Here is a 14,775-nt window from a genome sequence, read left to right on the forward strand (position 1 = left end):
GCAAGGAGGTGTGCTTTATCCATCTTACACTGCCTCACCTCCATCGGCTGTGCAACACGCTGATTTTAAGCGCTGGTTTATTTAGGGCTCCCATCAAAAGCTGCACTTGAGAGTAAATATTTCAGAGCAGACACCCGTGTGAAAGTCCTTCGCAGTACACCTGTATCAACTACTATGCCTCAGGACAGTAAAAATTTGCAATTTAAAATGGTGTTTTCCATGCAAAGGGAACCACCTCCCCTCCCCCAAAACAAAAATAATGTATCTTGAAAAAGAAAGATGTACTGTCTCTCTTGTATAACGCATACAATAAAATGCCCCTCTCTATTTTTCCTCCTTAGTCTTCTATTTTCCTTGCTGTGAGTGAAGAAGCATCAGGGAAAAAGAGAAGTTGGGAAAAGGATTAAGCTCTTTTTCCATTCAGTCAAAAAGAAGCTCCTGGCTAAAAAAAGGAACATCCAGAGAAATCACTCCCGTCATCTCAAGATTCAGGCACTTCAGGGAATACAAACACACTGCGCCCTGGCTCAGCACCTTCCCCCGGTGTCACAGCTTACAGGATGACACTGGACCTGCAGCACGGGAGGGACCTGTGGATGCCCTCCCTTCCTCCATGGTCCAGGCACACCTCTCTGTAGAAGTGGCCGCAGCTTGGAGAGGTGGAATAGAAACACACCAAGAAAAGCCCTCCCCTGGGAGACATCTGGAGCAGTTCTCCGGGGCAGGCTCCCCAGTGGGCTCCGGCGTCCGTGCTGGCACCTTGTGCCTGTGCCACTCGCCAAGGACAAGGGAGGTCATTGTAAAGCCGCTCCTGATGCCAAGGGGTGCCACCGCACTGCCGGCTCGGGAGGTCTCTCAGGCGCTGCAGACCTCACTTGGGCTTGTCACTCTTCACTATAGATGCAAGCTATTTAAAATACACGTCCCGTTTGCCCAAGTGCGTGCACAACATTTTTTTCAAGTGTGTGTGTGTTTTTGTTGAGTTCCCTCCCCCTCACCTCAAGTAGGAAGGGAGTCTGAGTTTCTCCCAAATTATGTGACTTGAACTTTGAATACAACTAGCAGTGTAGATGCAGATATGGACGTGTACCACCTCCAAGGAAAACGTACAGGTACTGAGCTCCAAAACCTAACTAGTTAAGGCAAGCATCATGCTGCATTGACTAAGGCTTTTGCTAATTAAAATGGAGTAAGCTGCCATGCCTAACAATGCATTAACTGGAAGCATTAATTTTTTTTAAGAAAACCTAAGTATTGATTTCTATGTTTTGTCATCAGTACTATTTTCCAACTTTAGGTAGTGTCAATGCCTACAGTATGTTTAAATCTAAAACTACATCCTAAGAAGACAATAGAAAGGAATCCTAGGTGATATGAACATTTTTTCATCTTACTTAAATTGCTTTTAATTAAAAAAAAAGAAGATAAATAATTGTGGAAAGTCTGAGAAGTTGAGCATATCAAATAAAATACCTGAAACATATGGTAATACTTTGCCCATGATGAACTTTTTAAAAAAGAACAACAAACCAAAACAAAACACCAAAAAACCCCACCTCTCCTTACAATTTCACAAGTCTGCCCATGTGTAGTGCCAAGTCAAACACGGATGGTAAGGCTACAGAGAACAGAGATGGGAACAGGTTCTGAGGCTGTTAGCAGAACAGGCAGAGCAATGGCTGAACACCTGAGCGGAGATAAAAGCACTCTACTTGCAAGGTTAAGTTTCCAGATGTAGCAAATAAAAGCTGCTGTGCTATCATGTGACTGCTAGTCTTGGCTACAGTTTTCCATGTTTCTATACATATGCTTACAGAGCAGGGAGAAGAAAGCTGTTCGGTTCCAAGCACAGAGATTCAACTATAAGTAAAAAGGAAAAAAAACCGCTTTTAGCAGCTAAGACTGCTATAAAATGAACTTCATTCTTAATTGCCTTTATGTTTTGGAGTCATTCATACCTGCCCAATGTGAACGTAATATGAGGGCTCTGGCTTGCTGGCAGAGGTGTACAAAGCAAGCAGGTGAGAAAACAGAACTGCTAAAACACAAAAGCAGAACCGAAATATAACTGTGCGAAGACACAATGACCTGGCTGACCTTGGTGCTCAAGCCACATATCACACCAGGCAAGTCTGTTTAATTATTACTGCATCAGTGCACCTTTTTCGGTTGTTTTGTTGTTTTTTTTTTTTTTTTTTTAAATACAGACAAGGTCTCTGTGTAAAAACACACCATTAAAAAGCTTTCTACTAAAATAAGTTAGTATTCTTGAAATCTGTACTGCTAATTAGGATATAAAAGCATTTTAACAGGCTTTAAGAAATAGTCAATGCTTTGTGTGGCTTGTTCAAGAGGCAAGCCAGGATTTGCTACACGTATGACAAGCTGCACCTATGGAAGAGAAGTTTACAGAAGTGATGCCTGTTACCTTGCATTACACTCTCCTCTGAGGCAATTCCAATGTGTCAGCAATGGAAATAGCTTTTTTCTTTAAGAAAAGTACAGACATTTCAGAAAGGAAATGCATAGCCAGATTTTAAGCAAAATTTATTTTTGGTATTAACTATTTGGTCACGCGGTCAAATCCTTCTAAACCTTCTATTTCAGTACTCAAGATGCAAATGCCAAATATTTATAACCATCATTCTGTTACCAAGAAATTAAACAAACACGATGCTCTGCATTACCTGAGAGTGCTGGTGGAAAAGGGAAAGTGATGTTTAACATTTTTCTACTTATACTTCTGAAACCACACAAGAGCAGACCAAAACCTGAAGTTTTCACGCATGCAGCTCACTAACGCTGTGTTGCCCATGTTGTGGATATCAACAAATAAAAACAGTGTTCATTTCTAGGCCTTATCTAAAATAAAAAGCTTGGTACCATTTTGTTCCTTTCCTGTCTGTGCTCTTTAGCAACTGCCGCAAACAGAAGCAAGGAAAACAAAACAAGAATGAAACATATCCTGAGACAGAAGTCATTAATACACAGTTATGCTATTAAATCATCTAACTCCTCCCACTGAAATCCCTAATACGTACCGTATATAAATTTCTACCCTTGTCATTATTATTATCCTTTCTGTCTCATGTTATTTGCAGAATTAATGCAGCTCTCCTCATGAGCAGAGCAAATCCTATGCTGATCTAAAAAATAATACAACTGGGCAGAAGAGAAGGACGGGCAATTCCCTGCTGTTGACTCATGTCCACACCAGGGACGGGAGCAGGCTCCCAGCCTCCACACTGGTAATGTGCACTGCAGAGGAGGCCAGCGGGGCTGCGGGGGGGGAAGGGGGCTGGATGGAGAAAGGATGATTTTAAACATAAGGGCTTCCACCACCTACAAAGAAAAACTAGCAGGTTACAGACATATTCCCCTTCAGGAAAGGATTTCTTTTCTTCTCTCTCACTTCTTTCGGTGCAAGGCGAAGGGAGGGAGATGAGAGAGAGCAAATTGGTTTCTGCTCCTGTGCAACCCCACCCAGGTCCAGATACTCATCTCCTTTTGGATGAAAAACCCTTCCTGGCCTCCACACCCAGGGCCCTGGGAAATAACATCCAACAGCTGCACTAATCTCTCCCACTTGCTGCAGATGAGTGATGGAAAAGCAGCAGCTCTGCGAACGCCGCTCCTGCCTCCCTCCTGCGGATCCCTGTGGGTCCTCCCGCTGTCCTGCGATGACCGTTCCTGCCTCCTTCCCCCGCAGCATCACACCGTGTCTGACCCTGAAGGACCTGCTGCTCTCCCTTCTCCACCTCGCCCAATGCTATGGGTCAGTGCCGAAAACGCAAGCGGCGCAGTAGCACCGGGAGCCAACTCCCTGCCAGGTGTGGTGGGATGGAAAGGTTCCTCTCCCCTTTCCCAGTGCGTAGGGGGACAGACACAGCTCACCAGGAGTTCAGTGCACAATGCTTCACCTCCTCAGCAAAGGCAGGACTTTTCTTTTAACCTCCCCTCCCTCCCACCTCCCCACTGGCTCTCCTGACTTTGTTACCAATGTGTCCCGTCCCTCTCTTTAATCCCCTCCCTCAAAGAAGCCACCCTTGGGTGCAGCAAAGGCTGAAACCACTGCGCCAGCCCTTCTATTAATAGAGGGATGCACAATGCTATGTGCATTCCTACAGCCACGCTGTGGTCCAGGCGAGAAAAGCATCGTGTAGGAGCCAGGGCAGATCCGATATAAACCAGGGTGATGTCATGCTTCAGAAACTTGTCGGCATGCTGCAGAGCCAGGGTCCATACCGGCGTATCGTGACTCCCACAACCAGAGTAACTCGAGTGAAGTTAACCTCTATAAGGTTTAATAAAAAGGCACGAGCCATCCTGGGCCATCTTTTAACTTTCTTTATATGTGAGCAAAGAAAAATCAGGAAAAAAACCTGCACTTCTTCCCCACACTGTAATGAATCGCATGTACCAGCAACACTTGAACAGTGACAGGTTTAAATACCTCTGCCCCAGTGGAAGAGTAGCTTACTCTACCATTTACTTCAACAGAATTAACATGCAACTAAGAACAAATAAAGGGAAAATGGGAGATGGCCTGCAGACACTTGCACAAACAAAGTAGTTCATTTTCTCATAATGACCTTTTTACTTAATAAAGGTCAAAGTTTTAAAAACCAGAAGTGGCAAGAAATTGCCTGGACAGAATCATGGAGCAAGAGCTGAAGATGAACATAAATAATGGTGAAGGGTTTAATAATTAGGGCATGCATACCTGGGGGAAAAAACCCCTGTGACCAGTACAGTCCTCCACAGCTACCAAAACGGGAAGCTGCACAACATGCAGCATAAAATTCATTATTTGTGTACACAAAAGGTGCAAAAGTGGACCTTCTGGTGTTCTTTCGGTGTAAGAAAAGGAAAGCTCTTCCTGCCTTCTAACACATCTTTCGAAAATGTAAGCCAAGTACTTGTGTAGTTTAAAAATTAATGGCAAGAGTTAAGAAAAAAAAAAATCTATGTGTCTACGATGTTAAAAAAGCAACACCACTTTTCACAAGTAACATAAGAAAAAAGACATCTACAGGCGCCTGTCTATCCAATAACCATCCACTTTTGACATCCGCTCACAAATAGGTGCAGCTGCATCTGGACTGAACACCCCTTGCCCTTATCTACATTCGCAGGTAAGCTACGCTCAGCAGGCAGGCCTGACTGCTAACAGCCAGCACTTGGAGAGAGCCTGCGTATAAACCGACCCTGGTCAGCAGGATCGGGCAGGCATGCTAATAACCTATTTTGGCTCAGCCCTCTTTCCCTCCTGTATTCCCTTTTACGAGAAGCTTTCCTCTAGAGTCAGCTTTGCATTTTACCCACTTTCTATTCTTGCAACCGAGCTAAGATATTCAACACCATGTGACACACCACACAGTTTCAGATGAGAGCGTCACTCCCTCTGTGTCCATTCACTATCTGATATTTTTACCCGGCTGCTCTGGATTCCCAGTCTCCTCGCACAATGAGCTCCCTGATGTGAGCTGACCACTTCTAGGCCCGTGTTGGACTTGCGCTGCTCTTCAGATTTTTCCCACCTATCTTTTCTGAATAAACTTCAGAAAGCACTTTAAAATGCAGTTCTGGTCTGCTTTTGCAAGCCAGCGTACAGACAGATGCTCAACCCACTGATTTTACTTCTCCGTTTGCTCAGTAAAAGGATGCTTTCACCAGTTTGCTTGCATACCCTCTCCTCTGCCTTATCAACATTAAGAGTTGCATTGTACACAGTGTATTTTTGGTCCTAGCATTTACCAGAGCTGGATTTCATCATCACCAGCTGGCTCATGGAATTGCTCCTGCACTGAAAATGCTGCCAACAGAGATGAGGATTCAGTTCCCAGTTCCTATCAGCAAGACACCAAGCAAGCAGCTTGCAGAGCAGAGCAGAGCAGGAGAGTCAGCCGCATCGGCAAAGCGACACAACCGACCCTTGTGTGCCTCCATCCTTGGCTGTAATGAGTCTTGTAGCATTGACTGTATTAGTACTCAGTAACTCTAGCAACAGTTCCTACCTAAACTATCCTTGCTGGTACAATCTCAAACAGTGACTAAGAAGGGAAGTATTGGGGCCAAAGCATAGTGTGCCAACACCAAAGGTCAAGAAGGTCCATGAACATGTCTATGCTGGAGTGCTCTCCATCTCTCTCTTGGGTACTCAACAATCATGTAGGATACAACCACCTCACAATTATCCAGCTGCATTAAAAGAGCACAACATTTCATATTTTGAAGGGCTAACAAGGAACGAGGCTTATTATCTATATGCACACCAACAGTTGTGACAGAGACAGAAAAATAGTATAAAATTTCACATGCCGCATGAACTACTTGTTGTTCATGCTTCAAGGTGCTTCCAGTAACAGTAGTGTCAACTGCTAAGAAAAAAACTTCCTCTCCCCACCACGAACTCATAGTTTCACAAGTAATATAAATTGCAAACAACATTTAGTTTTCAAACACGTTCGCTCTTGTAAGTTTGTAATGCCACTAACACCCTCTTCCCACAAAACGCTGACCATGTGTAGAAAGCAACGAGCTTCACAAAAATCAAGTCAGCAGGATTATTCCCTACTATATAAGGAGAGAAAAGATAGAAAGTGAATTCCTAAAGTTGCTTAAGTAGGCATCGGCAAAAACAGGAATGAAACTTAAGGGGCTTTTTCTGGTGTTGGTCTTTTTTTCTTTTACATCCTGTACAATGTACTTTTAGTCATTCACGTTGCTGCTCTGTACACAACTTAGTTTTGTACTAGTCTTTTCTACTGGTGCTAATGATTGAAATAATTTCTATACACTTTAAATTTACGTTAATTTATTTTCTTGTCTATTTTATCTCCCCAAAGCTGATGTGCACAACTGCCCTGAAGAACAGTAACTGGGCAATAAACATGTAATATTCCAAGTAGTTGGAATTGTTTTGACTCAAAACCCACTTCCTTTTGTCTTGACTTAAACAGTGCACAGGTTGCTCATGTGCACTGGCTAAAATGATACAAGATTGGGATGTGAGTCCAGGTGCCCTGCAGCATCCCCACCACCTGACACCATGCACTGAAGAATGGGGATGTGCTGACAAAGGGGGAAAGCTGGTGACCAGCCCGACTGAATCGCAAGCTGCACGTTACACCTTGTGAAACAATTTACCCACAGAGTCCGGGACACCATTCCTAGGGCACTGAAGTTGTTCACTCTTTCTGAGTGAAGCCAGGTAACACCAAGGCATAACGACAGCATTTTCCACCTGGGAGTGTTTTCAGAAACAATACCTCACAGTGGTTACCCTGTCAAGACTGAAAGCAGATGGCAACAGGCATGAATGGTCAGGGTGTCCTGACACTTTCCATTCCAGGACCTGAGCTCTTCTGTTGCTATGCCTGTTACTGACCTAACTGTTCAAAACAACAGCGTTCCATGGTGGTGCTCAACCTCTAGCCAATTTGACTTTACAAGTTTCAGCAGAACTTGGGTAGGCTGTTTTGAAGAACAAGGTAGACTGTGAATGGCTTTTGGTTTTCTTTGTTTGGAAGTTCTACAGAAGCCCATTACCCTGGGGCAAGAGAACTGCTTTTGCTGTCCTTGTGAAAATATGCCTGGGATTTGGCAAGTTACAAAGCTTAATATATTATATCATTGTTTGGACACGCTCTGTAAAAGGTCAAAAAACTTAATCTACCCTGAATCCATTCATGGCAACAGGCATCTACTGGTTCTGGTCACCAGGTCAGCTCAGTGACTGAGACAGACAGTGTCTTTCACACTCTGCAATGTCTATTTATTTCTTGTCTCCTATAAAAAGTTAGTAAAAACAAATCCTGTAACGGAAGGCAATGCCACACTGAACCAACTGTTCCACAGAACCAAGAGAGTCCCCGTAACACTCATTAAGATCCAGGTTTTTACCATGTCCAAACTGCACAACCACCCCTGCTGAGAACTGATGTTGAAACATGTCCCTATGAAAGGAGGTAACTGCAACGCTATCACCACCTCCCTCCTCCTCTCCTCAGGAAGATACACAGGCGTAAGAGGCAGAATTAATGTCTCCTTGCTGCTGTGAGAAAGGAAAAATTAGAAAACCCTTAGCTGTTGGTACAGAGAGTACTGTAAGAAGCGTCCTGGAGGAGAAGAAGAGGAAATTTAAAGGGTATGCTTTGGTTACAGTGAAACCCAACAGAGGAATTTTATAGTGCATGTACTTTTTTAAAAGCCACACGTTTTACTTTAAGCCTGTTCCATTGTACTTCACAAAGGAAAGAGGAGAAACCTCACATAGCGCCTGGAGAGGTTTCTCCCCAGGAAATCCTCACGTCTCCTTTGCTTGCACTGCTGATGTTGCTCAGAGCTGTCTGTCAGGCGACCTTTACAAGCACATTACCATGTTTGACAGCAGCCCTCCGCCACAAAAGTTTCCAGAGAAGCTACCCTGCTCCGCAAGGTTTCTCATTTTCCCTATTGGCTGCACAGCATCGCAGCGCTCTGCTAATTATATCAACGCTCGGATACAAACTCACCAAAATAGACGGTGTCCTGAGGCCCCAGCTGCAGGGAAACAGACATCGTCTTTAAATAATCCAGGTAGAGAGGGGAAGGGGGTCAGAAAACACCCCTGAGCCACCTCCCACTGCTAATGGGGACTGCAGGCAACCTCGCTGGGACCAGCTCATGTCACTAATTAGGGTGCAGGTCCCAGGACTTCAAAGGGACAGAGACTGACCAGGGGGGGTAATGCCATGAAGGAGATGCAGTGCCACAGCCCATTGTCAGCGGGACAAAGGGCCCTATTATTGCTCCCAAGAGCAGGGCAGTTCTTACCATAATTAGGAGACAAAGATGCACGATTTAGGATTTTACATAATCAAGAGATACTCCCCCAAGCGGGAGCCCCTCTCACACAATCAGTGGATTAAGTATTGTTTATTCTGCCGCAAGTAAACAATGAGGTGCTCCCTGCTCGGGGCTTTACATGAAAAAGCAGCACTGGGGAAGACAATGTGGGGTGTCTTTTCATCCGACTTTGAACAGCTAACCCTGTGATTTAAAGTTGTTCATTTAACAGTATCTGGAAGGGTAATGGCCCACCCTGTAAATTAGCCGCTCACATACTGATCCGGGAGCTGCCAGACAGCCTTACCTTTTCTGCTACTTAGCAGAGGGGGGCCGGGACAGACAGACGCTCTGGGGGCAAGAGGCTATATTTACACAACAGCACTACAATGACAGGATTAAAGGACCACAAGGAAGCCGGGCAGAAGCTCCTGCATGCCACGGCACTTTGCTGCTGCTGGGGATGCATCCCTGAAGGGAGGTGGGTACCACTGTCAAGGAGGTGCCGGCTGGTGCATTGCTTCAGAGCTGATGTCCTCAATCATTTTTACACTAACTACTCGGGGAGCAGAAAGGAACTGCATGTTTGACCTGCGGTTTACAAAGAAAGGCACAGCTAGGCAGACTGAGCATCACTTATTTTTGGTCATGACAAAACAGTCTGTGCCAGGCTACCTAAAGCGGTAGCTGCAAATCAACTGCCAGACCCAGAGCATCTGGCCCTGGGATGCTCAGCATCTGATACCTGCCTCACTGAAGTTCTGATCAACTGACTCTACTTTCACAATACTGGCAATAAAATGAGACTGAGCATGTTCTGCTCACTGCTCATGACACAGCTGCTATGCCTTTTTGTTGTTGTTTGAACTTTGTTTAAGGAGAGTTCTTCCTCCATGTCTTCTATAATAGGGAAACACCAGATTTGATGAACGCCTTCTAAGATTTTGCAGTTTGCTCTCCTGCAATGAGCACACTCATACACACATGCCTCCTGCTCTGACACTCAACAAAATATTCCTTTCTTCATCTCTTTCACTCAAAAAAACACACCTAGGCCTCACCAAGAGGAATCACTTCAGTCACATGAACTTGGGACTGAGAGTGGTGCACCACATCCAGCGTATCTTGTTAAATCCTACAAACAGTCTTGCAAAACCCTGGGACCCAAGGGATTACAGCCCCTGCCTGCCAGGGATTTTAACCCATTTCCTTTGGGATGAAAGAGTCACCTTAGCAGCAGCCCAGACTGCTCTGCTTACCAGCGGATTTTCTGCTAGGCTGGGCCTAGCCTAGACTGTCTAGACTAGGACAAAAGGTGTGTTTTAAACCAGATAGGCAGGGCAAGTTGCGTTTGAATATGTTAGCTGACCAGGGAGAACCACAGCTTCCTTGTCCTGCCCTATCTATCTCCACTAACATGTCTTAAATTGCTAAAGCAAATATTTGACAAAACCCCCCTTGCCATCGTCTAGACAAGCCCATAAAGACCAGCATCCCAGCACCAGCCTTAACTCATGCCCACACAGCTTGACAATCATGGCTTTGATTTAGGGATCCATTTTAGTCTTTGCTGCTCAACACAATCAAGGGTAGCAAAATCCATTTCAGAAGAATATTAACCATAAGCAAGTCTCCTAATCCTAGAGAAAGAGTTGCATGAACGGCATGTTTCCACAGCCAGTGTGTCTTTCTGCCCTGCTGCAGCAGACTGCAAAGCTGCCAAGCTAGAAGGGTATCTATTCTGTTATCTTTTAGCCATCACTCTAAGCAAGAGAATCCACCTCTCCACTCAGGCCCACGGCATATAACTTTGCAAAGAGGTCATATCTTCATTGAAGCTTCGAAATGAGGTTGATGCCAGGATAAGCCTAATATGACAGCTGCTTTCTCTAAAGCGTAAAGTACCTGGCACAATTATCTCAGACTCCATTTTGGGGGGGTTGCAGAGCTCTTACCAGAGAACTGTTTCAGTTTTGCTCTCTCATTAAAATTTATTTCATTTACTTCATAAACAGCAAACTCCATTTAATTAACTACTATTTGCTGGACCAAGTTTTAGAAAGAACTTTCCAACTGCTTTCCCCAACAATTATAATGCCTTTAAAAATGGTTTTACATGTATTTACCAAGGTTCTCATTAAAAAAACAGAGGGAAATTTAATACAATTAATCCCATTTAATAGAATGAGATGGTTCTACTCCATGCCGTTCTATTAAGAAACTATATTCAGGAGAGAGTGTTGACACTTCGAGATGCTGAAATCTGCATCCTTCCAAAAAGATCATTAGAGTCCAATGTCCCAAAATAAGCTTAAAACACTGACAAGCTTCTGCAAATGGACAATCTCCTTTTCTAAAATAGCAGCTTTTCTACATGTTTAAACTAGGCTGGGAATCTCTCTTTTATATCTTCATGTATCTGGCTCTACATTTTTCTGTGGTAAAAAACAGGAAACAAAAAAGTATCAGGAGTCCCAGGGGCAACTACTTGAACCAAAACACAACACCCAAGCACCTTCCCAAACAATTAATAACTAATTTTTCCTTGTTAAGAGAAGCTGATTTAAGCCAAAATCCAAATCATTCCCTAACCTCAACAGGCAGAAAAGCTTAACACATTTTATTGAGTTTCGGGTTCCAGACTTTCATCTATCTTCAGTCACTCCCATGACAGACAACAGAACCTTTATATCCAGCTGACGCCTTCTCCCCAAGCAGAATCATCTCATAGGTTGGTACTTGAATACTTTAATCAGGTTTTGAATCGTTTTAAGCGTCTTTAGTTTAACTTGTTAAAATTTTGCAATGTTGGCATTTTTCAGTTTTGTGTAGCAACAGTGATGGGTTTGGAGGGGAGGAAGGGATGCTTTAATTTCTTCTAAAAACATTCCCAGCTATTAACTGGAGAGATTTCCTGTATTTGCAAAAAATAATAAAGTTAAGGCCAACAGTGCCCTGGTGACCTAAGATGAGGCAGAAACATTTAAAAACCTGTTCAAAATCACAAAGTGGGAGAGTTAACAGAGCAGGGGGCTAAATGTCTCCTGCCCCTCCCCAGCAGGCTCCCTCAGACTATCTGGTGACCAGAAACACTCTCAGTATTATTTCTTACCTCAGCGAATTATCTGGATGTGTCTCCATGTGGGACTCCAGCCCATACTTGCAAAAAAAATCTTTGAAACACACTGGACAATGATAAACTTCCTCTTCAGCCTTCTTATCCCCTTCACAAGAGTGACCATCCTCGACAACCTTCAGAAAGAGGGGAAAAAAGCCTCACTAGACTGAATTTTAAGCAACAAACCAAACATGCAATCCATTTGAAGTCATCCTCTTCAAAATAAAGCAGCGGTCTTCATCCGTAGCTTTGCTGCAGGCGACCAGAAATGACTCATTTCGGCAATAGAGAGAGGGTGAGCGACAGAGCTTCCGCGCGTGTGTGAGAACGTGCACGACGGAAAAGGAGGCTTAGCAGGAGATAAAGCATGCAACTAAGTCATGGATACATCAGTTCTAATGAGAAACTGCAATTTGAACAACTTATAAACCCGTATGTTTATATACCACGGAACTAGCATTCCTCCCCCTTCAGAAAACCAGGCGAGCTGTCAGCCTTGATTATTTATGCCATTGAGATACTGCCAACTCCTAACTCAAGTGGTCCAGGGAAAAACAGTGAACTTCTGCATGTTTTCTATCGCCTACTTCTGATTACAGGGAGGAAAGCATGCAGAGAAACAAGGGATACTGAGCTAAATGGAACTGCTACTAGCTTGCCATTTAGAGATAGTAAGTGGAAGGGGTCGAGTTAAGTTTGGCAGCCACCATACATTTTGTATAAATAACTGAAATGCACTAAATTATTTCGTAAACAAAACCCTAATGGAAATGTCTAGCCTTCAAATAAATATTTTCTGGTTGCTCTTGCAACTCCAATAATGCAGGATTATGCTACTGTGAAAGGGAAATGTACTACAGAAATTTTTTTCTGCAGATCAAGACAAAACCAGACTTAAGCTGTTGCTGCTTTTGAAGTAAACACTGTCTTTTTAGATGTTCAAATCACTATCCTGCAAGACTACTATGAAATAAGCGGGAGAAAAAAAAAAACAGGGGAAAAGCTGCAGTAGCAAAAGAATAGTTCATCCGCTTGTCATCCAACATCAATTATTTAATATAAATCCTAAGCAAACCCAAAAAATTGAGCAATAAAGAATAAAAAAAATGGAATTATTTCAATCTCTGAAATTAGAAATTAATTTTCAATCTCAGACAAGTGTTGGCTACACAGGAAAAGCACATCAGCTTAAAACATACACAGGGCTATAACAAGACCACATTTTAGTATTTCTATGCTGACTGCATAAACACAACAGCCGACAGTTTAGGAGATAGCCAGGGAAGTATTTTGCTTCATGCCCCACAAAGAACCTTTTTTGCAGGTGTCCTCTCCTCTCTGTCCATCTCAGCATCGTGACTAAACTTCCGTTTCGAAGATAATCGCCTGCGCTTCAGCGGCGACGGGGGAGTTGTGCTTGCTGTGCTGTTCGGATCCTTCTCATGAATCTTCATGTGCCTGAGCAAGATGAGGAAGAAGATGCTGTCAACAGGCAAATCGGGGTGGAAAGTCCATGTAAATTTTAATGCCAACACCACATCTAACGTTTGCCTTTAAAGGATACCAGCAGAGAGCCCACAAAGCAGACTGCACTTCTGGAAGACAGCTGGGGCATGCACAATCCAGCATGGGCCCTTTACAGCGCCCGGACTGTGCCGGGCCAGCAGCAGAAAGCCCGGCAGCTCTCCCCCATGCCCTGACCCACAGCACAGCACTTGCCCCAGTACTGCCTGGCCCCATGAGCATCGTGCCTGTCCCCCAGCATCGTCCAGGCCCTGCTTCTGCCTAATACTGCACAGTAATCTACAAGCCCAGGTTCCCAGTTTTGTGGCCGTCTAGTAAGTAAAAGCTTAGCATCATCCTCTCAGTGCAAAATAAGCACCCCATCTTCAGCTGGCTCTCCTTTTCGAGTTTCAGACAGTACCCCAAATTGATCAGTATATGCCAACGTTTGAACACTTCTTAAACACATTTGTTTCCTTCTCATCCTTAACATCCTTAACACCCCCCTATTGAATTTCAACTGCAACTTTGAAGTCAAGATACATCAGGTCACACTGTTAAGCTGCAGCAGGTTTGGCTTGCAAAACTCCGTATTGCCAAAGCACATTCACAAACCTGCTTCCCCAGGAAAACAACTATATCTTGTCTCAAATACACTGGAAAGTGGAGTGGGAGAAAATGGCTCAGGAAGCGATCTCATGAATATCTGTATACCTGACCTGCTTGCCTCTTGGTTTTCTGTATCTGCAACCTGATGAAGATACTGTGGTCTAGTTCTGGGGTATTGCTCCCATGTTTATTTTTTTGAGTACCAAAAGCTCAAACTGTAATTTTTTTTTTTTTTTTTTTTTTGAAAAAAGTAGGGCCTTTAGCCTCACTTCAAATTTATAGTGCTTTTGAAAAAAAAATCAAACTCGGGCTCCAACATGCAATGGAAATTTTTCCTTCTAATAGGTAGAAATGGGAATGCAGAAGAGAGCTGCCCTTTGTCTGTATGAGTGACTTCAAAGCAGCACAGGGGAGACAATGTTAATGGCATTTGGGCACATCCTTCAGAAGTCACACCCCCAACTCAGGACTGTGCCATTTAACTTGACTGCACACTATCATGTTCAAACATGAGAGAATGTTGTAACCTAGACGAGTCTCATATGTCCTCATAACTGCTTGGGTGTTATGACATAAAATCAGTTTTAGTTTTGGATGCCAAGGGCATGATGCTTCAAGATAACACACTGGACCAAACTGACCCACGGGCAGACTCCACTGGAGCTGCTGGGAGGACTGTCTCCTCGCACAACGCTTGTTTTAACATTTGCCTTCAC

The 14,775-nt window shown here is 43.9% G+C and overlaps 1 protein-coding gene across 6 annotated transcripts in view; it reads right to left on the reverse strand.

The window, feature by feature from the left end:
- RREB1 (ras responsive element binding protein 1) overlaps positions 1-14,775 on the reverse strand; it is a 126,179-nt gene that overhangs the window by 29,019 nt on the left and 82,385 nt on the right. For all 6 annotated transcript variants that reach the window (XM_063325946.1, XM_063325948.1, XM_063325949.1 and 3 more), the window contains 2 exons: positions 13,261-13,405; positions 11,942-12,081 (listed from right to left, as the gene is read on the reverse strand). In XM_063325946.1, coding sequence (XP_063182016.1) covers positions 11,942-12,081; positions 13,261-13,405 — 285 coding nt within the window. The remainder of the gene's footprint in view (positions 1-11,941; positions 12,082-13,260; positions 13,406-14,775) is intronic.

This window comes from Chroicocephalus ridibundus, chromosome 2 (assembly GCF_963924245.1).
Source record: "Chroicocephalus ridibundus chromosome 2, bChrRid1.1, whole genome shotgun sequence".
NCBI lineage: Eukaryota > Metazoa > Chordata > Aves > Charadriiformes > Laridae > Chroicocephalus > Chroicocephalus ridibundus.